The following is a 23,567-nucleotide window of genomic DNA, read 5'->3' as shown; positions in this document are numbered from 1 at the left end:
TCAGTGCATTCCAGATTATTTCCCTCTTTCTCTCCTATCAGGTTCAGTGTAACTGGATTTATGTTGAGGTCTTTGATCCACTTGGACTTGAGTTTTGTGCAGGGCAATAGATATGGGTCTATTTGCATTCTTCTACGTGCTGACATCCAACATTGGAGTTTTAAAGAATAATGTAAGGTTAAATAGTGGGCAATATAATATTTAAAACCACGTATAATTACATTAAATTAGGACTAATCTCTAATAAAACCTATCATTTTGAGAACACATCAAAGATTATGAACAAGCTGGTGTGCACATCACTCCAGTTTTAGTACATGTGCTGCTGAAGTAGGCGCCATATTTAGGTCATAGCACTTTTTGAGTGTTTCATATGACTTGATATATTAAATTGGCAGTGATAAATTTCAGCGAATGAATTACTTTGATAACTGGTATGATTTTTTTGAAAATCTGGGCATATAGAAGCTCATATAAATGAAATCATATATAAGTATAAAAGAATATGAAATGGGGTCTCCCACTAAGCTTCGGTTTCTATTGCCTTATAAGGTGCAAATATTTGCTTATTTTCTGTTGTACATGTTAACTGTCTTGTATAACTAGGTATACATGAGAGGAACATAATACAATTTATATTTATCGTCTGTGCCGACTATAAGAATCATTAAGTCATCTAAAAAGAGGAGTGGTGGTGGGCGTGGTAGTGTATGCCCACAATCTCAACAGTTAGGAGGAGGGGGCAGCATTATTTTGATTTCCCAGGCTAGCCTGGGCTACATAGTAAGACCTAGTCTCAAAAACAAACAAAACAAAAAAGTTGAACTGTTATGTATCAGACGTCTTAAACATGCAAGTAACTTACAAGTTTAGATTTTTATTGTACAGAAGCAAGCATGGATATGAACAAGGATGTTCTTTGAGGCATTGTGTGTAAGAATTGGAAAACATGTAAATACCCTGCAACGCGAGGTTCACCAAGTAAATTATGAGATAGTAATATGTGGTCATTAAATATTTTATATTAAACTGTGGTGATATTGTGTTCCCCAAAATATTGTGCACCCTAATAAATTTATCTGGGTCAGAGAACAGAACAGACACTAGACAGGCAAAAGAGGCCAGAAAATGGTGGCACTCACACCTTTAATCCTAGCCTTTTGGAGGCAGAGATCCATCCGGATCTCTGTGAGTTTAAAGCCACATTGGAAACAGCCAGGCGTGGTAACAAGAGCCTTTAATTCCAGGAAGTGATGGCAGAAAGCAGAAAAGTATTTAAGGCGTGAGGACGAGGAACTAGAGCTGGTTAAGCTTTCAGGCTTTCGAGGAAGCAGTTCAGATGAGATCCATTCTGGATGAGGACTAAGAGGCTTCCAGTCTGAGGAAACAGGATCAACTGAGGAATTGGCGAGATGAGGTGGCTGTGGCTTGTCTGCTTCTCTGATCTTTCAGCACCCACCCCAATACCTGGCTCCAGTTTTGTTTTTTATTAATAAGACCTTTTAAGATTCATGCTACAAGCCGGGCGGTGGTGGCGCACGCCTTTAATCCCAGCACTCGGGAGGCAGAGCCAGGCGGATCTTTGTGAGCTCGTGGCCAGCCTGGGCTACCAAGTGAGTCCCAGGAAAGGCGCAAAGCTACACAGAGAAACCCTGTCTCGAAAAACCAAAAAAAAAAAAAAAAAAAAAAAGATTCATGCTACAATAGACAACATGGAAGCATACTAATAATGCATTAATACTAAATATGACAGTATGCTCACATTTTACCACCCCTTTACACAGAGGTACCTGTGTTTAGAAAGTGGATCTGAGAAAAGATAAAGAAGATATTAGGTGCTATTTCTGGATAGTAAGATGAATATAATTTAAATTTTCTGTGTGTACTTTATACAATCAACACCATCTTTTTTTCCTTATTTTTATTTATTTATATGTGTTCCCCTGCTTGTTTGTATGTGAACCATGTGTGTACAGTACTTGCAGAGGCCGGAAGAGAGTGTTAGATCCCTTGGAACTGTAGTTACATGCAGGTGTGAGCCACTCGGTATGGGTGCTGAGAATTGAACCCAGGGCCTCTGCAAATACTCTTAACCACCGAGCCCGCTTCTTACTTTCTTATAGCTTAATTTTACACATTTTTTTTCCTTTTTAGTTTGTTTTCCCTATTCTGAGAAGGGCCCCACTAACCTGGACTGACCTCTCCCAGGGAAGGGGGAAGACTGTGGCTCTGGTTGGATTATTGGTGAACATTTCAACCATAAATGCATCTCTGCGTGGGCAGACTCGAACCCTTTCTGTGGCTGTTACACATGTCATTAAGTTTTACTTTCTTCATCTTTGCAAATGCTATGCTTCCTTCAAACTGAAATAGTCAGGTAAAATATAAATGAAAATTGTACAGACTGTTGAGAAGGTTCATGCCTTGTGGAAGCACAGGGTGTGAAAAACAAGGCTTACCCCCTTCCTGCACCCCCCAATACTGAGTCTGTTGTTATTTCCTGGCCTGTTCTGGAAGTGTCCCCAGGAGACCCTGCTGTTTGTTCCTTGTCACGAGACCTTCTTGTAGAGACTGTGCTGCCTCCATCCATGCCTTACATGCGTTAGCCAAGTGTTCCCCAAGAGCTAATATTCTTTTTGTGATACATTCTTTCTAGATATAAAGACCTGAAGTAGCCTTTCTTGTCTAAAAATGGAAAACAGTACCACCACCATTTCTCGGGAGGAGCTTGAGGAGCTACAAGAAGCATTTAATAAAATAGGTAAGTCCAGGAAGCCTAGCCAAGCCGTGGTGTTCCTGTTGTTTGCTGCCGGACTTCAGGGATGGAGCCACGCCTTTGACTTCTGCTGCCACTCAGCTCTCCTCCAGGACATTCCTTTCCTTTTTTAAAATCAGGATTTCGCAGCATTCTTTCTGAAAGATAAGCTAACGAGGAGCTTGCATTTCTAGGTGAACTGGACTTTAGTTCTTGGTCATGACTTCGCAGAGGATAATCCAGGTTAATGAGTGACAGTGTAACTGAATACACTTCCCGTGGTATCCCTCATCACAGAGGAGAAAATGCAGAACCACTTCCTTGTCTATAAACCGAACTCTGCCTTCATGTCTCTGTCACTGACAACAGTACTTTCTACCTTAATGCAGAACGTTTAAAAGTAGTTTTGTTTTTAAAGGCTGTGTGTCTCATTTTCCCTCCCATCATACTTTTTTAAAAGCTCCGTATTGTTTTCAAAGACTGACTGTCTCCTTTTTTCTTCTTTCACTCTCTGAAGTCATCCGCGTTTTGTCTTTGACATTATTAGCTTAGCAGCTTAGTACTTTTCTAGAAACCCTTTTTTTCCTTTTTTCCTTGCTGTCTGTCTGAACTCAGTTTCCCACTTTCCCCTTTGAAAACTCAGGTAAACAAGGAGAATGTGAGAGAATGTGAGCACCCCTTTGCTTGCTTGCATGCTTTCTCTCTGTCTCTGTCTCTCCCTCTCTCTCTGTCTCTGTCTCTGTCTCTCTCTCTTTCTTTGTTATTGTTTTGCTTAGTTTGTAAATGTATGCAAGTAAAGGTGAACCCTGTGAAAGCTGAGCTCAGTGTTTCCCCTGTCCTCAGCAGACTTCTTGGGTAAGGAAGCACTTTGTGGAAAACAAGTCAGGTGGTGGAGCAGGATATCATGCTCGTGGGTGGTCTCACTCTTGGATCTCTCACCAGCCTCCCGAACGATGACTAAAATTCATGTAGGGCGAACCTTAGAATACAATAATAATAATTGTTAAAAAATATAGCTAAGCTTGTCTCCAAAAAGGGATTCACGCATCATTGGTGTGTAATTAAGCACTTCTAAAAAAAAAAAGTTTCTGTGCCTTGCCCTGCCGCCTGGAGACAGAAGTGGAAGCATTCTCACTTGTCATTGGAACACTGCACGCATATGGCATGATTTGCAGAAAGCTATTAGCAATAAATGTTTTAGAATATTGTCTGCTGTGCTCGGCATTTTTTTCTCAAGCCGAGTTGGGCAGTTATTGACTGTTCTTTCCTATTTTAGGCATCCAAAACCAGGTGATAACAACGGCTCTGTCGGTTTGGCATCGCCGTCATTTTACAGACGCCTTCTGATGAAGGAGACCCTTCCCGGGCCTCAGTGAAATGAGTCAGTCATCTATTTTTCTCTGTCGAGCATGCCAACTTTAATCTTTCTGACTCATGGAAACATAATCCTGTAATATTTAATTAATGATATTTTGAATAGACAGTCCACTGATGGAATAATTTGGACAGCACGATAGCCTGCTTTGTGAGGAGCCGCTAGGACCCGCAGAGTATGTCCTCACTGACTTTTTTTTTTTTTTTTTTTTTTTTTTGGTTTTTCGAGACAGGGTTTCTCTATGTAGCTTTGTGCCTTTCCTGGGACTCACTTGGTAGCCCAGGCTGGCCTCGAACTCACAGAGATCCGCCTGGCTCTGCCTCCCGAGTGCTGGGATTAAAGGCGTGCGCCACCACCGCCCGGCTTTATGGACTGACTGACTCCTGAGCTCAGCAAGCATGAGCAGCTCCTTCAGCGACAGAGAACACACCTATGCAGCCTCGCTGGAGGGAGCATTTTGAGGTCACTGGGGAAAGCGGGAAGTTAAAAATATCTGTCCTGTTTTCTTTTTCAAACTGGGTTAAAACACACAGACCGTTTTGACCACCGTGAGTGTACAGTTCAGTGGGATCGAGTACAGCCACATTATCCAGTACCACCATCCTTTCCCGGAAGTCCTTTTCAACCTGCCGCACTCAACTCCACATCTGTTAGACAGCCGCTCCCACGCCCCTCTCCTCCAGCCCTGGAGACTACCACTCTCCTTTCTGTCTGAATTTTCCTCTTCTAGGTACCCTGCACAAATAGAACCATACAGCATCTGTGGTTTTGTGACTGCTTTGTCACTTAGCGTGAAACGATGCCTTTATGATGCAGCATGTGTCATACTGTCTTCCCTTGAAAGCCCGAATAATGTTCTATTGTGTGTGTGTCTACAACAGCGTTTTGCTGGCCAGTGCTTTCACTGGTAGCCGGCTGGGTTGCTGATTATTTCATTGCTGTGAAAACAGGTGCACAAATATCTGCTCGTGTCCCACCGTCAGTGCAGGGTGTACTCCCCATGTGGACTTACAGGGTCATACTGCAGCGCCTCATTTAACTTTCTGGTGTACAGCTGACTGTTTTCTGTTGTCGACATGACACAAGTGTTCTCACTGCTGATCATCCTCACCAGTACTTGCTCTGTTACTGCTGTGTGACAGCCACCCTTAAAGGTTACGAGTAGTATCTTGTTGTGGTTTTGTATTCCCCAAGTAAGGACAGATGTTGAAACAGTTGTACGGTGACTTGTATGCTTTGTCTGAAGAAATGTATGTTCAAGCCCTTTGCCTATCTCAGGGTGTTTTGCCTGTGTTTCCCACTGATGATTTCAGTCTGGGGTCTCATGTTAAGGTTTTTGATCTGTCTTGAATTGATTTTTTGTTCAGGGTGAGCGATAACGACCCTACATTTTTTTCTTTCTTTTTAACACGGTGGTGTTATTTTCCCAGCAGGATCTTTCTCCAATGTATTTTTGTCACTGTTGTCAAAGATTGGGTGGCTATAGATGTATGAGTTTATTTCTGGGACCTAGATTTCATCTTATTGGTCTATTTGTCTGATTTTGTGCCAGTGCCATGCTGTTTTGGTTGTTATGGCTCTGTAGTATAGTTTGGGACGCTGTAAGGCCTCCAGCACTGTTCCTTCTGTTTGGGGTTGATTTGGATATTAGGAGTCTTTGGTGTTTCCATATGAATTTTAAGATTTTTTTTCTGGTTCTGTGAAAAATGTCATTGGAATTTTGATAGAGGTTGCATTGAACATGTAGATTTTTTTTTTAGCAATTTAGTCATTTTTATAACATTAATTCTGCCATCCATAAGCATGAGAGGTCTTTCTTCCATGTAGTGTCTCCAGACTTGTTCTTCAGAGTTTCAGAGTTTTCATTATAGAGGTCTTTTGTCTCCTTGGTTAGGCTAAGGTTTTTGTTTTTGTTTTTTAAAGCTGTTATGAGATAACTGCTAAGTCCATTTGACCTATGGTATGGTTTCGCTCTGGTGTTTTATTGTTGATTTCATTTAGAGGATGTACCTAAAGATGAGTGGGGGCATTGAAGTCTTCTACTGTTATTGTATCAGGACCTAATTGACTTCTGCTATTAGTGTCTGTGTTATGAAACTGAGAACCCCAGCATGCAGTCTCAGTCTCTCTCTCTCTCTTTCACTCTCTCTCTCCATATATATATATATTTGTATACATATATATATACATATTTGTATAAAATCCCTTTATCATCTTGATGAATAATTCCCTTTATTAATTTGTAGCTGCATTCTTGATCTCTTCTGAGTAACTTGGTTTAAAATCTACTTTACCAGACATTGAAGTAGCTATGCCAGCTTGTATTTGATTTCTTATGTGTTTGATAGATTGACATCATCTTTCGTCTGCCTGTCTGTGGATGTTTTTTTGCCAGTGAGCTATGATTTTTTTTTTTTTTTTGAAATAGCAAATGTTGAATCTTGTTTTTTGAAATATGTTTTTTAATTGATTCTTTGGGAATTTCACACATGCACCCCAGTCCTACTCATTTCCCAGTCCTTCCATATCCACCCTTGTAACCTCTCCCATTAAAGAAAACTAAAAATTAAAATTAAAAAAAGAAATAAAACATCTCGCTGACCCCCCTAGGCAACAACCTGCTTCTCTGTTCATCTCAGCCATCTCTCACATACCAGTCATAGCTGTCATGTCTCCAGTTCCTCCGTATTTGTACCACTTTGCTCCTCGGTCTTTTCTGCCTCACCATCACATATTCATTCGTCGTAGTGGCATTGGAAGCTTCTGTGCGTCATGCAATATACCCTTTTGCCCAAACGGCTTTATTTGAAGTTGTTCATCGCAATGAGTTGTTGGTCTGGTTCAGCGCCTCTGGCTTCTGGTACACCATCAATGCTGGACCCTCACCCAGACTCCTCTGGACGGGCCCCTTCATGTGTTCCAGGAGCTCATAAGTGGGGTAGATGTTGGGGTGAGCCTACTTAAGGTCCTAGATGTGGTGCGTTGTACTTTTCCCCCAGTGAGGGGCGGGGCCAGCTCTCATGAGTGCTGTGATAGATGAGGAGCAGAACCAGCTCAATTCAGTGCTCCAACATCAACATGGCTTCAGGCAGCAGCCCAGACCACAGGCATCTGAATAGCCTTTGGTGGAAACACAGTCATGGGCATCACCTTGGCCTCAGGTGGCAGCACAGGCTACTCACACCAGCCTGTTCCTCACTTGAGTCTCCAGTTCCACCTCTCTCCACAGAGTGCGAGCCTCTCTGCTTCTCTTTCTCTCCCATTTCCTCTCTCTTCCCCATCTCTCCATCACATATTTGGTCATTGTAGTGGCGACCACTGCGGAGCCAGGCATGGCACTTAGGTGGATCTTATTTTTTTAACCTGATTAGCTAGACCGCGTTTTTTTTGGGATATGGAACTATTTTCATTTAAGGTTATTATTTAAAGATGTTTGATAATTCCCATGAGTTTGCCAATTAATTCTCGGATTAACTAGATTCTTGACCACCCCCCCCCCATTAGTAGTAGGGTTTTGCTGGCTTACTGTGTTGAACTAGGCAGATTCTCAGTAGATTCTCTGCTCATCTCTCTTATCATTAAATTACTCTTCCTGTGCTCTGTCCTGTTCTCCCCCCCTCATTCTCTCTCCCTCCCTCCTCTCTCTCTCTCTCTTCAAGATAGGATTTCTCTGTCCTGTTTCTCCATCCCTGACTGTCTTGGAGCTCACTCTGTAGACCAGCCCGGCCTTGAACTCAGTCTGCCTGCCTCTGCCTCCCAAGTGCTGGAATCAAAGGTGTGCGCCACCAGTGCCCAGCTCCTCTTTCCTCTCTTTGCTTAGTATTCCTTTAGGTAATTTTTGCTCTGCGGGCTTGATGGTTAGTGAACTGTATTAATTTGTGCTTGTCTTGAAAAGTTCCTATTTCTCTATCAATTTTAAACAATAGCTGTGCTGGACATAGCATTTTTGATTGGCAGTTATTTAAGGGCTTAAAATAGGACATTTTATGCTTTCTGGCTTTTAGGGGTACCAGTAAGAGATCTGACATTATTCTAATATATTTTCTTTTATAGATGAATTGATATTTTTCCCTTACAGCTTTTAATATTTTATTTTTAACATCTTGACGAAAATATATTAAGGAGACACTCTTCTATCATCATGCTTATCTGGGGGTTCTCAGTGTTGCTTATGTTTAGATGTCCTTTTTTTTTTATAGACTTCAGAAATTGCCTGTTACAATTCTATTACATAGATTCTCTGTATCTTTAATTTTTATCTGAGTTTCTTCTACTCTGTCGATTATTAGTTTTAATCTTTTGATCACTATCTTAGAGTTCTTAGACATTATGGTCATTCTCTCTCCTTCCTCTGATTTGTTAATGTTTGACTATAGTACTGTATCGACATTGTTATCCATCCCTGATTTTCTCTCTTCTGCTTGGTTGAGTCTGTTGACATTGGGTGCTTTCCACTGTATTTTTGATTCATAAAGTTTTAATTTCCACAGTTTCTGTTCATTTAGTGTCCCCCGAACCCTTAATATTTTTGCTGACTTTCTTTTCCTTGTTTCTGACTTTTTATATACATGGGTGATTTACCCATAGTTTTTTGACCTGGTCGTCAGTGTTGCTGTGTTCTGGACTGATTTCCTTCCTTCCTGCACCTGCTTGTTTGAAATCCTATTTGAAGTTGTTGACCTTTTTTTTTTTTTTTTTTTAGATTTGTTTATTACGTATACAGTGTTCTGCCTGCATGTATTCCTGCAGGCCAGAAGAGGGTACAAGATCTCATTACAGATGGTTGTGAGCCACCATGTGGTTGCTGGGAATTGAACTCAGGACCTCTGGAAGAACAGCCAGTGTTCCTAACCTCTGAGCCATCTCTCCAGCCCCATTGACCATTTTTATTAGTGAACTTAGGAGGTCTTCATCCATCATTACCTCCATTTCAATACCTTTGAATTCAGTAGTTGGGGAGTTATGATCTTTTGGAGACGCCATCTTGTCTTGCTTTTTTGTTTCTTTGTTGCTCTGACAGAGCTGATAGTTTGGATAGCTGTTCTCTTTTTATTGGGGATGTTTTTTACTCAGCATCCTACTCCTGAGGGCTCATTCTCCAGTGCCAGTCAGAGAAACTAATGCAGAGCATTGGGTGAAGTCAAAACATTTGTTTAAATGTGGAAATAATATTGTTACAAAGGGGAAGAGAAAAGTGCAAGATGTAAAAGTAAAATAAAATGAAAAGGGGGACATTAACGAAGGTGTGTGTGCTGGTGTTCAGCTCACATTCTCCTTTTGTTCAGCTGGGACCTCAGCTTCTGGACTGGTGCCGGCCACAGTTGGGCTAAGTCTTCCCTTCTCAGTTAAACTTTGCAGAAACACCTCCTAGACACACTCAGAGGTGTGGTTCCTGGCTCTGAATTCTCAAGTTGATGTAAAGATGAAGCTTCACATATATGGTTGTCTGGTGTAATGGTTAGCACTTTGGCCTCTGATAATTAGCATCACAGATTCTGCACGAGGTGACTCCGTGCCATATTCAGAACAGCCAACTTGGCAACTTGATGTGTTGCCAACTCTGTAGACTTATTTTATGCTATCTCTGTTCTGAGTCCAGAGGTGCTCCCAGTCACCAGGGAACCCTACAACCTGCCCAAGGCCATCTTAGTGATAATAAGAAAGGATTTACAAGTTCATTTCCAAAAGTCTAAATGTAGAGGTGAAATTTCTTGACTACCTAATCTCAAGATGTCATCAAACGTGATTGAACATACATAATAGTTTGGTAAATCTATAGCAAGCAATAAATTATCAATAAATAAACTGCCACCAAAAGTAAAACATAGAGAAAAGTGATTACATACAGTTTTTAGGAGTTGAGTTCTATTGATTACATATGTTTTATATGTTGCAGATAGATATTTTATAAGAAATGTGGGGCCAACAGATTCATTTCATAAATTTATCAGCACAAAGTCTGATTGGTTATTCCATCTTGACCTTTGCTGATATTTTTCTTTTAATATATATCCGACACTTCTCCGGGCTTATTTCTCTGAAATTTAGTCAATTGTCAAAACTGAGTTTTCTGTCAGAGCTCTGTCCATACTGTACACTTAAAATACATACATGATCTCTAAATCTATGAGATGAACTCTATTTAAACATGAGTGTTGATTAAGTGTATTGTACAGTATGATGGTTTTAATGAAATGTCCCCCATTGTCTCTGGCATTTGAATACTTGGCACCCAGTTGGTAGCACTGTTTGAGAAGGTTTAGGCGGTGTGGGCTTGCTAGACGACATATGTTGCTAGGGGTAGTCTTTGAGAAGTTAACGACTCAGGCTGTTTTTAGTTCACTCTCTTGGTCATGCTTGTTCCTGCTCCTGCCATGATGGACTCTTAACCTTTTGGAACTGTAAGTCCAAATAAACGTCTTCTTCCCTAAGTGGTCTTGGTCACGGTGTCTATCCTAGCAATAGAGAAGTAACTAATTCACACACACCCTGTGTTGTTCAGGTATAGGAAGAAAGGCTCCTGCTACTCATGAAACAAACTTTCAGAGCGCTGGATTTCCTGCATTTGACAGTTGACCATATGTTTTTACAGACATTGACAACAGTGGCTATGTCAGCGACTATGAACTTCAGGACCTGTTTAAGGAGGCAAGTCTTCCTCTTCCTGGGTACAAGGTGCGCGAGATTGTGGAGAAAATTTTAGTGGTTGCTGACAACAACAAAGATGGCAAGATCAGTTTTGAAGAATTTGTGTCTGTAAGTAATCCAGTACTCTTCTAAGTTATTCATCATTTGCTGCAAGGAGACTTTCCATAGTGTTATCTTTGGTCTGACCTGGCTGCAGAGGCCAGACAAAACACTGCTTTTAAAATGACGGTGATGATGCTAATAACAAATGCTATTGTGAAAATGATTTCCACAGATCATAGAGCAAAGGAGACTATTGAGTGGAAATCTGATTCAGATAATAGTTGTTCATGCCCTAGAATTACTGTACTTAAGTTGAATATTATTGACCATTAGCATAATTGAAGAAGTATTTGTAAAATATGAATCTTCTAGTTTTATATTCTTTATTAATATTTGAGCTCTGGGCCTTGTGAATAATGTGATGAGCAGAAGGAGACATGGCGCTTGCTTTTGTGGTATGTACAGGTGGGGAAGGCAGATCACACAAATGGATGGAAATGCCAAGCATGGTGACTGCTGTGGTAGGACAGCACAGGCTCCATGAGCACTTAGGATGCATGGAGCTGAGCTTGAGCGGGAGACTGGAGGACCCAGGGACTCAGGGAAGTTTCCTTCAATCTGTGAAGAGGAGCTGACATCTGAAGGAAGAAGTTAAATAGGAAAGGAGGGGCAAAGAAGGTGGGAAGCAGGTAGTGGCAGTGTGCCCTGAGACCCTGTGGTATCGGAGATGCTGGATCTCTCAAGCAATCTAAAAGATGATTAGTACGGCCAGAGCTGAAGAAGTGAGGTAAAAAGTACAGCTGGAGAAGTGAGCAGGAATCTGGTCTTGTAGAGGGCCACGTCATATCTTTGTTTTTATCCTAATCACAACAGGAAGTCTCTGAAGTGGGAAGAATGAAGTGATCTGATTAGATTTGCATTAAAAAATCATGGCTGGTATTGCATGGAGAAATGATTTAATTTAGCCTTGCTGGTCTCTAGAGCCCAGTGAATAACTGGGAGAACTTGTTTTTGTAGGCCTCTAGTATTTCCTACAAAGCTGACTTATTTATTTAAACATGGATTGATGTTCAGGCAGGAGTCTGCCTTCACTAAAGTATTTTAAAGTCATCATCATGCAGTGGTTTCTTGGGTTGTAGTATAAAAGACCTTGGCTAGTCAATAATATTTTCCAGTGTGTTCAGTTTCAGCTCAGTTGTAACGTGTTCCAGTTGTTGGGTTACAAGCATTAGTCCAGTTTGTATAATTGGTAAAATGGCAGAATTATCTGTTTAGACAAGTGTTAAGTATGAGGACACCCAATTCATATTATGTTGGTGTCATTTCAAATAAATGCAAGTATTGAATATCCTTCATGTCACTAGAATGTCTTAATTTTACTTGTTTTCCATTCCAGCTAATGCAAGAGTTAAAAAGCAAAGATATCAGCAAAACATTCCGAAAAATAATTAACAAGAGAGAAGGGATTACTGCTATTGGGGGAACTTCATCCATTTCCAGCGAGGGTACACAGCATTCTTACTCAGGTAATCTACCTCTCTGAATTTTAGTCCTTAATTCATTTACTAAGTGTCACATGTCATCCAGGCTAAGCTGCCACTGTGATTCATACCATCATTTTATATACACTGGAGGGAGAAAAAAAGCAACAATTATTAATTATACTGTGACATCAGATTTAAATATATCCCAAGGTTAGCATTACCAACATGAAAAACAGCAGAATTACTGAAAGCTGTATGTTCCTACTATATGTCAAGTCAAAGGCACTGAAAACGAAGCAGATGCTGTTTGTATTTCAGCTCTGGATGGGTCTAGTTATGATGTCTGGGGTATTTGTGAAGGATTTTAGGGAGTGATCTCTGAGGATCAAATCTAGGGCCTCATGCATACTTGGGAAGTACTGTCCCACTTAGCTGTCCCAAGCTTTCGTCACCACTTTTGAGCGGGTTTCTCATCATGATGGCAGGCTTGACTTGTAAAGCTGATCTAGGGATGATGGAGAGGCTTATGGTAAGGATTTGTTCCTTTCTGTTTTCCAAGAGTGGAGATACTTGATTCTGTTTTCATCAAGCCACCAAGTGGGTAGAGGGATGTGTCCAATCTGATAGGATCACTGGATCATTTGCTCAGTTTGAAACCCAAAGCAACATTAATGCTTTTGAGAAACCTTCTGCATGTTGGACAAGAGCTTTGCTCCATAAACACATCAATTCTGTGTGTGTGTGTGCGCGCGTGCGTGCGTGTGCGTGCGTGTGCGTGTGTGTGTGTGTGTGTGTGTGTGTGTGTGTGTGTGCGCGCGCGCACGCATGCATACTTTTAGCATATGTTCATATTCAGTACTGGGTTTCACTGTGATCTTTTTATACACATGTATCATGTATTTGGACCATATTGTTCCCCTCCCACTCTCACCGGACACCTTCCCAGTTCTAATTCAATACTTTTATAAGCCCAGATCACAGCAGTCTTAATCTTTTTAGATGATAGAGTTTATTTCCAAGGGTTTTTTTTTTCTTAACCTTTTTCTCTGACTTAAACAATCTATATGTAGGTATGTATATGTATTTGACCTCATGTGGTGTGTTTCTAATTCATGAGATTTTAGGAGCAGTTCATATTTGGAAAGATTTTAACATCAAACCACTTGCATTTTAAAAAATTTTAATTTTGGTTTATGTGCATTGGTGTTTTGCCTGCATGTCTGCTTATGTGAGGGTGCCAAATACCCTGGAACTAGAGCTACAGACGGTTATGAGCTGCCATGTGGGTGCTGAGGATTGAACCCAGGTCCTCTGGAAGAACAGCCAGTGCTCTTAACCACCAAGCCATCTCTCCAGTCCCCCAAACCACATACATTTTATACTAACTAAAGATGCATACCTTCCTTCTTCCCTTCTAATATGTTGAGTGAAAAAGTGCAATGAATCCCCCTTTCTCCATATATTAAATCCTTGAGAGTATCTCAGTAGTATTTTAATAGTGTCATTTATTATCTTTTAATAGAAATGAACAAGTAGGTTCTTGTAGTGTGATAAATGCTGTGAAATGAAGTTTGCCTACCGAGATTTTCTGTTTCAGAGGAAGAAAAAGTAGCTTTTGTTAACTGGATAAACAAAGCTCTAGAGAATGACCCAGACTGTAGCCATCTTCTGCCCATGAACCCCAACGATGGCAGCCTTTTCAAATCGCTTGCAGATGGCATCCTTCTTTGGTGAGTTGAACTTCTACTCATAGGAGCCATGTGCTCTCACTGCCCCCGTGATGAGCATTCCCTGAACACCGCAATCCGGAAGATCTGTTTTCTCGGAGTTAGTAACGATTGTCTAAAAATTTGAGTACTGTGTAGTTTTCAGAATTTCCCCCGTAATATAATATTTTATTTTATGGTGCCTTTTGTATCTGTTAACATGATACTGCCAGGAAGCTTCTGAACCCTTTAATGCATTGCAAAATGGTGATGTGGTTTCTTTTCACTTCTTCATAAAAGAGTGCTGACGGGGGCCGGAGCCTGAGGAGAGGGAGGAAGATACTCCTTCGTTAAACCTAAATGAAGCAGTATTTTATGGCAGCCCTGGCTCTTTTCAGTCTGTTTTGCTTACTACACTGTAAACTTCCTAAGAGTGCATTTATCTTTATATACCACATGTATACAGTCACAGCACACTTCTTTTTGAAAACATTTTAAATTCGATTTCTTCCTCTCCTGTGTGTGTGTGTGTGTGTGTGTGTGTGTGTGTGTGTGTGTGTGTGTTTTGCTTGCATGTGTTTGTGCCCATGCTTGGTGATTGTGGAGAACAGAAGAGGGAATCAGATCCCGGAAACTGCAGTTACGGATGCTCGTGAACCACCTTGTGGGTGCTGGGGATTGAACTCTGGTCCTCTGAAAGGCCAGGAAGTGCTCTTAACTGCTGAGCCATCTTTTCATCACCAAGTCCCAGCATACATCTTCTTATAATGCAGGTGTCTTTAAAGTTTTTTTTGATTAAAAAATATATAGTACACTTCCAAAGTAGAAAATACATATCACAAATACACACAAATACACATACTCCTGTTGTTAACTCAATACTATGGCTCATTGTCTTCAGTGCTGTTGTTATTGTTTGTGTGTGTGTTTACTTAAAAGGAAACAAAGTCCCCAAACCTACCCACAAGTATAGGAAATCGGTATCTATAAAATATACCTATTCCAGGCCAGCGTGGTCTACAGAGCTAGTTCCAGGACAGGCTCCAAAGCTACATAGGGAAACCCTGTCTTGAAAAACAACAACAACAAAACAAAATAAAAAAAATATACCTCAGCCTCCATTTTTAATTTTTTATGTCTTCCTTCAACTTGTAGAGAATGTCTATGAATCAAATCTATACTTCCTATTTTAGTTTCCAAAGATAAAATGTATTCTGAAACATAGAGACAAAATCCATATTCTTTCTTTTTAAAATGTCTAAATTATTGAAGTCTTCAGTCGAGGCTTTTGTTCCTTTACCTCTGAGAAACAGTGTCTTGATTTCTGTGAAAGTTGGCTGTTTCAGAATTTGTTTCAATTTCAGGTTGCCAATATTAATGACCACCTGGTGAAGACTCATATCAGAAAGCGCAGGTGGCTGCTGTGGAGAGGGCAGGTGTGCTTCAGGACAGGTGCAGAAAGCGCAGGTGTGCTTCAGGACAGGTGCAGAAAGTGCAGGTGTGCTTCAGGACAGGTGCAGAAAGCGCAGGTGTGCTTCAGGACAGGTGCAGAAAGCGCAGGTGTGCTTCAGGACAGGTGCAGAAAGCTCAGGTGTGCTTCAGGACAGGTGCAGAAAGCGCAGGTGTGCTTCAGGACAGGTGCAGAACGTGCAGGTGGATGCTGTGGAGAGCACAGGTGTGCTTCAGGCCAGGGACAACATTGTAGGTTTTCAATTGAAGCTCCTGCCATGAACTGTAGCTCAATAAAATGGAAAGGCTTACTATTCCTTTTCGAAAGTAATCTGACTGCTTGCCCCAATGAATTAAACATTTCTAGGAATTTTCATCTAAATGATTCCTGTTTTCTCCTCAGCAAAATGATCAACTTATCTGAACCAGATACCATCGATGAAAGAGCTATCAATAAGAAGAAGCTCACTCCATTCACAGTTTCTGTGAGTACTCTTGCTGGTAATATGTGACTAGGCTAAAAAATATCTAGTGTTGTTGGGAACTTAAAGATAATTTGCCATTTAAAACAATTTTCAGTGTTGTGAATCGAACCCAGGGCCTCTTGATTGCAAGGCAAGTGTTCTGCCAATTGAGCCATAGTCCTGCTCTCCCCACCCCCACCTCCTTTTGGTTTTTCAAGACAGGGTTTCTCTGTATAGTTTGGCTGTTCTGGATCTCTCTTTGTAGACCAGGCTGGCCTCAAACTCAGAGAGATCCACCTGCCTCTGCCTCCTGAGTGCTGGGATTAAAAGCGTGGGCCACCATGCCCGGCTAGCCCTGCCCTTTATTTTTTATTAAATAAAAAATCAGCCGGGCGGTGGTGGCGCACACCTTTAATCCCAGCACTTGGGAGGCAGAGCCAGGCGAATCTCTGTGAGTTCGAGGCCAGCCTGGGCTACCAAGTGAGTTCCAGGAGAGGCGCAAAGCTACACAGAGAAACCCTGTCGCGAAAAACCAAAAAAAAAAAAAAAAAAAAAAAGAAAAAAGAAAAAAAAAATCAGCTGTAATTCATAATAAAATAAATTAAGATTTTAAGTAGTTTGGATGTTTCTTTATTGAAGTTAATAGTATTTGATTTATATTACAGTTGTTCTTTTATTGATGGTCGTTTACTTGATGCCAGTGTCTGTCCATTTTCCTTCCTCTCTCATCTCCTCTCTCTTTCCTTTCCTCCTTCTATTCTCTCCTCCTTATCCAGACTCCTTTCTTTTCTTTCACACTGAAGATTGTACATAGGGCACGCAGCATGCTAACCCAGTCAAGAGGTACAGGTTAAAAGAGAACACTGTGAGCTGGGAATGGTGGCACACACCTTTAATCCCAGCACTCAGGAGGCAGAGACAGGTTGATCTCTGTGAGTTCAAGGCCAGCCTGGTCTACAGAGTGAGTTCCAGGACAGCCAGAGCAGTTATACAGAGAAACCCTGTATTTAAAAACCAAATAAAAGAGAGAGAGAGAGAAAACCCTGTGCAGTAAGGTCATGTTTTACTAGTCTCACAAAGTGTTTATTCTTCCTGTGCTAATTGTTCTTTAGAGGCCTTACCAAAATTTGAATTTATAGATGCCAATTTCCCCTTTCAAAACTGCTAAGCATAATAATTAATATTCACTGAGTAGTTTGTTTAAAACATATCACGTGGGACTAAGCATTGTGGTGCATACTTTTTATTTATTTATTATGTATACAGTGTTCTGCCCGCATGCACTCTAGAAGAGGGCACCAGATCTCATTACAGATGGTTGTGAGCCAGCATGTGGTTGCTGGGAATTGAACTCAGGACCTCTGGAAGAGCTGCCAATGCTCTTAACCTCTGAGCCATCTCTCCAGCCCATGGTACATACTTTCAATCCCAGCACTCAAAAGGCAGAAGCAGGTGGATCTCTGAGTGTCAGGCTGCCTGGTCTGCATACTGAGTTCCCGGCCAGCCAGTGTGACATAGAGATCCTGTCTCAAAACCAACCAACTAAACAAAGAAAGAACAATAACAAACACATTGTGTGAATTATTCCCTAACTCTTCCTGAAGTTTCATAATGAGGTATACACTATGATTTTGCAGATTAAGAATGTGCAATCCTTGATTTTGCTAAATTTGTGTTACATTCCTTCTAAAGGAGGTGATGACCTCAGCAGAGTGACACAGAGCTGTTTTTGGAACTGGAAAGGCCTTCCTTTTTATTGTCATCCTTGAGAAATGGAAAACTGGGTGCTAGGCACAAGGCTTTCCTGCCCCTTCCTTGATAACAGGCCAATGATGTTGTATCTACTACTAGAAATACCATTCTTGAAGACTGTTTCCAACGTGGTTGCCAACAGATTATTTTCTCTCACGTTTTGTGACAGACTTTACAGTTGATAAGCATAAATACTGAAAATGTTCACATCTGCCTTCTGCTTTAGAAACACATGGGTTGTAAGTTTTTATGGTGCTGAACCTGAAACTCAGTATTTCCTGTGTTTTTGTAAACTTACTGTTTGCTCTTCCTTGTACACTTGTGTGAAGTACATTAAATAACATAAAATATTTTGGATGTCACAGTAGCCACAGAATGGAGCTGAGGGGCTAAATATCATATACTTTTGTTTTTAGAGAGAGCATTTTTCCTATGCGATTATTAGTCTAAGCTTTTAGGATGCTTGAGAATATTGATGTAAAATGAAACAAGTGTGGGAACTTTGGGAAAAGTATTACCATGGATGTTAATCTGCCTTGGTTGTTTAAGATTTTAGAGTCTAGAGCAGAAGCTATATTCTAGAGAATTACTGTTGGGGTACTGGTGCACTCTGGAGTGTGAGAAAGAGGATAACAGGTTTGGGGACTGTCTAGGTTACACTGAGACCCAACTTCAACAAACAAACAAAACAGGTGCTGCTAGTTTCACACGGACACCCCCCCCCAAAAAAAAAAGCTAATTTATTTGTTTCAGAAGACAAGATTGTAATAATACCTTTTCCACCTTGTGACATTGCATTTATGTGATGCCATGCTACATAAAGGATGAAGGATGACTGTGATGTATTGTGGTTATAAAACTAAGGGAAATGGACAACAACTAAAAGCTGATACCCTCATATTACCATCAAAACCTATTGATAAGACAAAGTTGGGTTTGCAGCTTATTGAAAGAAGAGGAAATCCCCATTTACAAAGCCTTTATAGTGTCTTGGACCTGGGAATGTGAAGGCTGAATCTGAGGATTTGCGTATGGTTTAAGATGTAAGAAGTGAGGAGAGGATCCTGATTCAGATTGGATAAAGGTATCAATATAACAATGTGAGACTGGTAGGTAGAAGCAATGGGGAAGTTCTGAAGTGAGAAATCAAAAGATTCTTAGCTCTAAGGAGATCTTTTTAATAAATCCGTTAGACAGTGCCTATGGAAAAGACTCTCGGAAGAAAAAAAAATCATATTAATGAAGACAGAGGGTGAGTCAGTTCATGCCAGTGGAGTGGAGCAGATGCCATGCCTATGTAGACAAAGTGGGGTGGGGGTCAGTGTCCAGACCAAGAACAGTGGTAAAAAGTTGTGACTCTTAGTAATGACTACAATCAATTTAATGGACTTGCATACTTCTTTTGAACACAACTTCACGGTGTCAACAAATATGGAGTGAGTTATTGTAAAATTAAGTTTGTTGTAATCATTGCAAACCCAGTTCTTCCCCCTTGCTGATGCCTTCTGGGGAGTCACAAGTAGACAAGCATCCTTTATACTCTGGAAGGAGGAGCTAGGAAACCGTCAGTGGTCAAGCCTAAATTTGCAGAGAGGATGTGTCTTGAAAACTGTATTGATGTTGGGTGTTTAAAAGCATCTGAAGCTATTGAATGTTTTATAAGCCTCCAGTTACAGTATTTACCAGGTACTGGTAGCACTTCCAGATTTGTTTGAAGCAAACTGTGAGGTTCTAAAGGTGTTGAAGGGTTTTCCTATTCTGCTGGTGCCTTGGGGAGGAGTATACTGGCAAGAACTTTCATCATTACAAACACAATTCCAAACCCTGACTCTAATCACTTCTGGTTCCTTGGGAGATTTAGTAGTTTACTTGGAGGAGGTGGCAAGGTCAATTACAACCATATGTTGTAGCAGGAAGCCACTGAAGTACTCCACTCCAAAATCTCTATGTTGTTGCTCTTGTTAGCAGCACATAATGAAGTTGTTACTGCTGCCATACGACAGTATCTCTGGAAAGCAAGAGGCTGAACCTTGGTGTAGCTTATCAGATCTCGCTTTGTTCATCTTAAGGTCTATCTTAGGAGTTCCTTGAAAAATTCCCCGAATTTGAAACCTCTTTGCACATCTGATTCTTGAAAGAAATGCTTCTAAATAGAAACTTTCTAAAGATAAAGATTCCTTACCCAACCCTAATAAACTAGTAATGCTGAAATTTCTAAAGGAAAATACCAGTAGAACATGTTTAAAAGTGCAATATTATATAAAGGTATTAATAATTTCCTTTGTGCATATGCCATGTAAACATGAGAATCCAGGGAAGGGGTGGCTAATTTTGTATGTGGAGATTCTTCAGAGGAAGAGATGTGTTTAAGGTAATGAGTGGGCATGCAATGTGGAGAGCGACATACATCAAGGAAAGGGGCTTTCTCCACAGAGGCGAAAATGAGGCCATAGTCAATTCCTGAAAGCTTCTCATTGCCCCACTAAGTATTTGAACTTGACCGTCTCCTTTCCCTCCATGCCTTGTTCACTCTTACCCATTCATCTGTTTACTCAGTAAATGTTTATTGGGTATATAACTCATGCCTGGTGGCTTGAGGAAAGACTCTAACAGATCAAAGCTTTTTCTGTTAAAGGGCTTACACTTAACTGGTACAGGGGTTGGGATTCTGAGGTAGAGTGTTGGCCTAGTATGAGTGAGTGCCAGTGTTTAAACCCTAGCACTGAAAAAATATAAAATAATTCTCAACTGGAGGAGATATAACAAGAAACAAGTAGGTATATTAATATTGCATTGCATTACCTTGTTTGTGTGAATGGGTCTGAGGATTGTTTTGTCTTTTTTGTTCATTTGTTGCTTTGGTTGTTGAGACAATAACTCATGTCAATCAGCAGGTCTTGACCTTGCTTTGTAGCTAAGACTGGCCCTGAACTCCTCTTGCTTTCCAAGTGTTAGAGTGTAGGCATGTACCACTTTGCTTGGCTGGTAATATATAATATTTTAGAGAGATACGAGTAAAGTCAGGAAGAGTACAGAGTGTGGTTGGTGATGCTGTTTTGTGTAGGATATATGGAGAAGAATGCAGATTAGATGTGTTTAAGCAGAATTTTCAAAGCAACTGGGTAGACCAGCAAGGCGGCTCATCAGGTAAAGGTGCTTGCCACCAAGCCTGACTAGCTGAAATTGGTCTTCCACATAGTGGGAGGAGAGCACTGACTCAGAATCACAGGTCCTGTACAGTTTGAGTAGAGAGAGCAAGAAAGCAACAGAATGATGGAGAACGAGAGAATTTGAGTATTAGTGTTGACAGGAAACTTATGAAAGGTATTGGTGAAATTATTAAGGCCACTCCACGTAGTTAAAAGGAAAGTTTGTTAGTGGCGTAACTTACAAATGAAGGGATAGGTAGGTCGCAGGGTCTGGGGAAGGTGTATCGCAGTCCAGCGGTGTTCTCTGGAGCTCTGCTCTGTCAACCTCCAGCGTCCAGGGTCCAGGAACAGAGAGAGAGCTGGCCCATATCTCGGGTCTCCAGGGTCCTCCCTTGGCCCCGCCTTATAGGCGTGACAGTTGCTGGAAGCATCAATGGGGGTTGGAACTTCCAGATCAAAGCTGGAATGACCACCCACTACAGAAAGGTTTTAAACCCGATGAATAGTATTTGTATTTCTTTGGAACAACTGATATTAGAGCTCTGCTGACAGCAGGTTGGGCAGGGGAAACGTGAGAATGGTCACTCAAAATTAGGAAGCTACTGAAGAAAGATGCGGTTTTAGAGGTAAATACCTCTGATTATTGATAGAAATTGATTGGTGCCTGGCTGTGGAAGGCCAGGAGGAGGAGCAAAGACCCTGCTTGGGCTTCTGGCTTGGGAAGAAAGGCAGCAAGATTAAAGCTTTTACCCAGCAACCGAGACAGTAGGTCAGTGAGAACCGACGTTAATAGGGATGGTAGGAAGATTGAGGAAGAATGGCAAGAAAAGCTGAGTGAGTATTCTGGACATTTTGAGTTTTGAGGTGCTTTTAGAACACACAGCAGATATAACCAAAAGGATATACAGCCATAGGGCTTGAAGTGGGTGCTTGCAGAGGGTGTGGACTGAAGATGGAAATCTGATGTTCATTGGCCTATCTAGATGACGGTTCACCATGCGAGTTTTACTACTACTACTAGTAGTCTAGTTGTATAAATATTACGTTTAAAAATCTGAAATTTTTCCAGTCAGTTGTTACAAACAACTGTGGATAAGACTTTAGAAATATTTCCTCACTTGTGTGTTTCTTTTGGCATTTCAGGAAAATCTGAACCTAGCCCTGAATTCTGCCTCGGCCATTGGTTGCACCGTGGTCAACATTGGTGCACAGGACCTCAAAGAGGGAAAGCCTCACTTGGTCTTGGGGCTTCTCTGGCAGATCATCAAAGTCGGTCTTTTTGCTGATATTGAGATTTCTAGGAATGAAGGTAAGATCGCCAACTACATTACCCTTCAGTTGTAGATAGCCTGTGAAGGAAGCGCTGACACCTCCTCCGTGTTTCCCTCTTAGCCCTGATTGCGTTGCTGAATGAAGGGGAGGAGCTAGAGGAGCTGATGAAGCTTACCCCTGAGGAGTTGCTGCTGCGCTGGGTGAACTACCATCTGACCAACGCAGGGTGGCGCACCATCAACAACTTCAGCCAGGACATTAAGGTTGAGATCGTTGAAAAATTATATTCTTCTTCTTATTATTATTACTATTATTACTATTATTTTGGTGGGGAGCATATGTCATAATGTGTGTGTGGCAGCCAGAAGACAAACTGTGGGAGTTGATTCTCCCACCACCATGTGGGTCCTGCCGCTGGAACTCGAGACACCAGGCTTCCGCCGCAAGTACATGACCCACCGAGCCATCTCACTGGCTCAGGGCTTAGATTTTAACATTCAGATATTTTACAATGAAATAAGGGTGTAGGCTATAAGAAATAGGGGGTTCAGACTTAAATTTGAATCCACAAAGATGCTTGGGATGAAAGATGAGGGTTTATCTTTTACTGTCTGAGTTAGATACTTCCAATTAAATTCACAAAAATCTTTTAAAATAGTACACTGGTTTATTGACTTTTAAAAATAAGACTTAACAACTGGCTGTGAGATTAAGGGGATGATAGCTTTAACAGATGAAAGCGTTTTTCCCGTCACTGGCCCACTGAATTATAATGAACTAGGAATTACTGCATCTGTTTGCTGGATTGGAGCCCTGTGGGTTCAGCACTCTTCCTCCCATTTTGCTAATAACCAGCTAATAGAAAATCAGATTGTCTGAGGTCATGGGGATCAGTTGACTATGGGATCTTATGGTGTGTCTCCTAACCAGAGGAGCTTGGCAACACTTTCCTCTCCACTGGAGAACCTTGTGGAGGAAACTGTAACATCCACTTCCACTTCCCAGTAACTTTCCCGAGGTCGTGCTGGCCTGGGCACCGCCAAACTGCAACCCTGTGACTTTTCTTCCCTCTGATTTATTTTCCAAAAGGAGCTGGGAAAAAAGTAGAATAGTGCTGCCTTTTATTCACATTTCCTCTTGAAATATGATGGCTTCGGTCATGTTTTGCCACTATGGTGACAGTTTTCTCGGCTTTCGGGCACTAACTACTGTTTTAAAAGCTTATTAGTCTGAATCTCCTTAAGAATCTCCTGACATTATACTGGGCATGGCAATGTAAAGGCTGGCTTTGGAGAAGTTGACCAACTAGACCTAGCGAGCTAGGCAGAATTTACCGGCTTAAAACAATGATTTGGTATTCTTCGTAATTTTGTACGCCGATGGCTCTGCTCTACATTTGTCTTCTGGGATTAGTTGTCGGTTTGGCTAATCTGAAAGGTGCACAAAGGCATCAGTCCTGTGTCTCGGCATT

The 23,567-nt window shown here is 41.2% G+C and overlaps 1 protein-coding gene across 2 annotated transcripts in view; it reads left to right on the top strand.

Annotated features, from left to right (window-relative positions):
- Pls1 (plastin 1) overlaps positions 1–23,567 on the top strand; it is a 101,376-nt gene that overhangs the window by 57,171 nt on the left and 20,638 nt on the right. For both annotated transcript variants that reach the window (XM_059268382.1, XM_059268383.1), the window contains exons 2-8: positions 2,657–2,761; positions 10,723–10,886; positions 12,217–12,346; positions 13,902–14,034; positions 15,863–15,944; positions 21,968–22,133; positions 22,217–22,359. In XM_059268382.1, coding sequence (XP_059124365.1) covers positions 2,692–2,761; positions 10,723–10,886; positions 12,217–12,346; positions 13,902–14,034; positions 15,863–15,944; positions 21,968–22,133; positions 22,217–22,359 — 888 coding nt within the window. In that variant the 5' untranslated portion in view covers positions 2,657–2,691. The remainder of the gene's footprint in view (positions 1–2,656; positions 2,762–10,722; positions 10,887–12,216; positions 12,347–13,901; positions 14,035–15,862; positions 15,945–21,967; positions 22,134–22,216; positions 22,360–23,567) is intronic.

This window comes from Peromyscus eremicus, chromosome 7 (genome assembly GCF_949786415.1).
Source record: "Peromyscus eremicus chromosome 7, PerEre_H2_v1, whole genome shotgun sequence".
NCBI lineage: Eukaryota > Metazoa > Chordata > Mammalia > Rodentia > Cricetidae > Peromyscus > Peromyscus eremicus.
This window is presented reverse-complemented; position numbering and strand designations above follow the sequence as displayed.